Source organism: Phalaenopsis equestris, unplaced genomic scaffold (genome assembly GCF_001263595.1).
Source record: "Phalaenopsis equestris unplaced genomic scaffold, ASM126359v1 Scaffold214932, whole genome shotgun sequence".
In the NCBI taxonomy this organism is placed as follows: Eukaryota; Viridiplantae; Streptophyta; class Magnoliopsida; order Asparagales; family Orchidaceae; genus Phalaenopsis; species Phalaenopsis equestris.
In genome coordinates this window covers 1,421-2,987 of record NW_018233674.1, presented here as the reverse complement: position 1 = coordinate 2,987, position 1,567 = coordinate 1,421, and the positions used below count along the sequence as shown (strand labels likewise).

The 1,567-nt window shown below is 36.2% G+C and overlaps 1 protein-coding gene across 1 annotated transcript in view; it reads right to left on the bottom strand.

Moving 5' to 3' along the window:
* The window catches only part of LOC110037085 (exocyst complex component EXO70A1-like), a 920-nt gene extending 655 nt beyond the window's left edge, over window positions 1-265 (bottom strand). Inside the window, exon 1 of the mRNA XM_020741663.1 lies at window positions 49-265. Within this exon, the coding sequence (XP_020597322.1) occupies window positions 49-265 (217 nt within the window). The remainder of the gene's footprint in view (window positions 1-48) is intronic.
* Between the last annotated feature and the right edge of the window lie 1,302 nt (window positions 266-1,567).

The window sequence follows — 1,567 nt, the reverse complement described above, 5'->3', positions numbered from 1 at the left end:
GGAAGAGGAAAAGAAAAGCAGGGCGCGTGAGGAAGCGGGAGGCTTTGCCGTTGTAGGCGGCGAAGAGAGAGGTGAGCTTCGAATAGTTGGAGGAGTCGAAATCCCATTTGGCAATGGTAGACTCGGCAATAGCTACGTTCTCCTCCATCAGACTGCAAGAAAAGCTGTGTCGCGACGAAGTGCTGACCTCTCTGTTACCACCGTCGCCGGTGATGTCGCTGGGACTGGCGCAAGAGAATAGTCTTGATAAAATACACTTCGCCATTTTTCTTCTCAGAGAGATAGGAGCAGACGAGAGAGGCACGACATATATGCGTGTATATGGATGCAAAAAAGGCGGGGAGATAGAACACATAAAAATAGAACGGCTTTGATCGATCGAAAGAAGCACAGAAATATCTAGCAGGCATACCAGTAACTTCCTCTATGCTATAATTATTGTTTGGAATTTCTTATTTTTCTTAATTATAAATAATATTTTTTTTGTATAATTAAATTAAAAATACAAACTAAATGTAAGCCGATGACGCGGCTCATCTTAATCGGATAATTTTTACCTCTGTTTCTAATACAGATGTGTTATTTTTTTTTTTCTTAACTTCTATTTTTACAGATTTGTTGAGGCTCCGTATAGATTCATATGTATTTTAGCGATTAAATTTCTTTAAATTTCAGATCTGTACATAAAAAAATGGTTATACAATTTTTTTTTACTAAATTAGGTGGAGCCAAAGTGGTTGCGTGCATATAATTTTTTCCAACATGAATCTGAGAACATCTGAAGGTCCAAGGAAAAGGGCTCTTTTACCAAGAGGGCTCATACAAAGTTAGATTGAGGAATCAGATATCGGAACGGATATGGAAACCCGAGGCTGCCTAAGTCCTAAAGACAATCAAAGTGCTATTAGCTCAAGCGGCTCATTCAGAGGACAGAGGAAGGGTCACCCAAGTCTAGCATCTTAATGAAGTCAATCCAAGAGAGAGCCTAGTCCTGTGACTCTGTCATACTTGGATCACTCAATCGGCTCCCCTTATCTCTTTAAGAAAATACAATAGGTCTAAGCCATCCCATCAGGATCCACTTGTCAAAGGGAAGACTGCTGACCCAATCCGCAACTATGCAGATTTTTGAACTCCAAATTATTGTAAAAAATTTGACTCAAATTATATTCAGCAGCTTGTGTGAATAAATAAAAATAAATAATAAACTTCACAATATGATTATTACGCAAGCATATATATCATTTCAAGTAATATAGGAAAGCTGAAATTCTATAATATTGACTTACAAAACTTCAATCTAAACTCCAGATATTACATAGGAAAACTATTTCGAAATATTGGTAACACTTTAACACTAAGTTTATGCAAAAAATAAAAACAGAGATTAAAAGACTGACAAAGATTAAAAACTAACATCGTTTAAAATACTTTAAAAGAGGGTTTGAAATATTATGAAAAGATCATTTTCCTTGCAAAGAGATGTTAATTAGGGTACGAATTGAATGATGAAAAAGATAAAATGTTATATTGTGCCAAATAGGAGCATTCCTTTTCCTTACCCCTT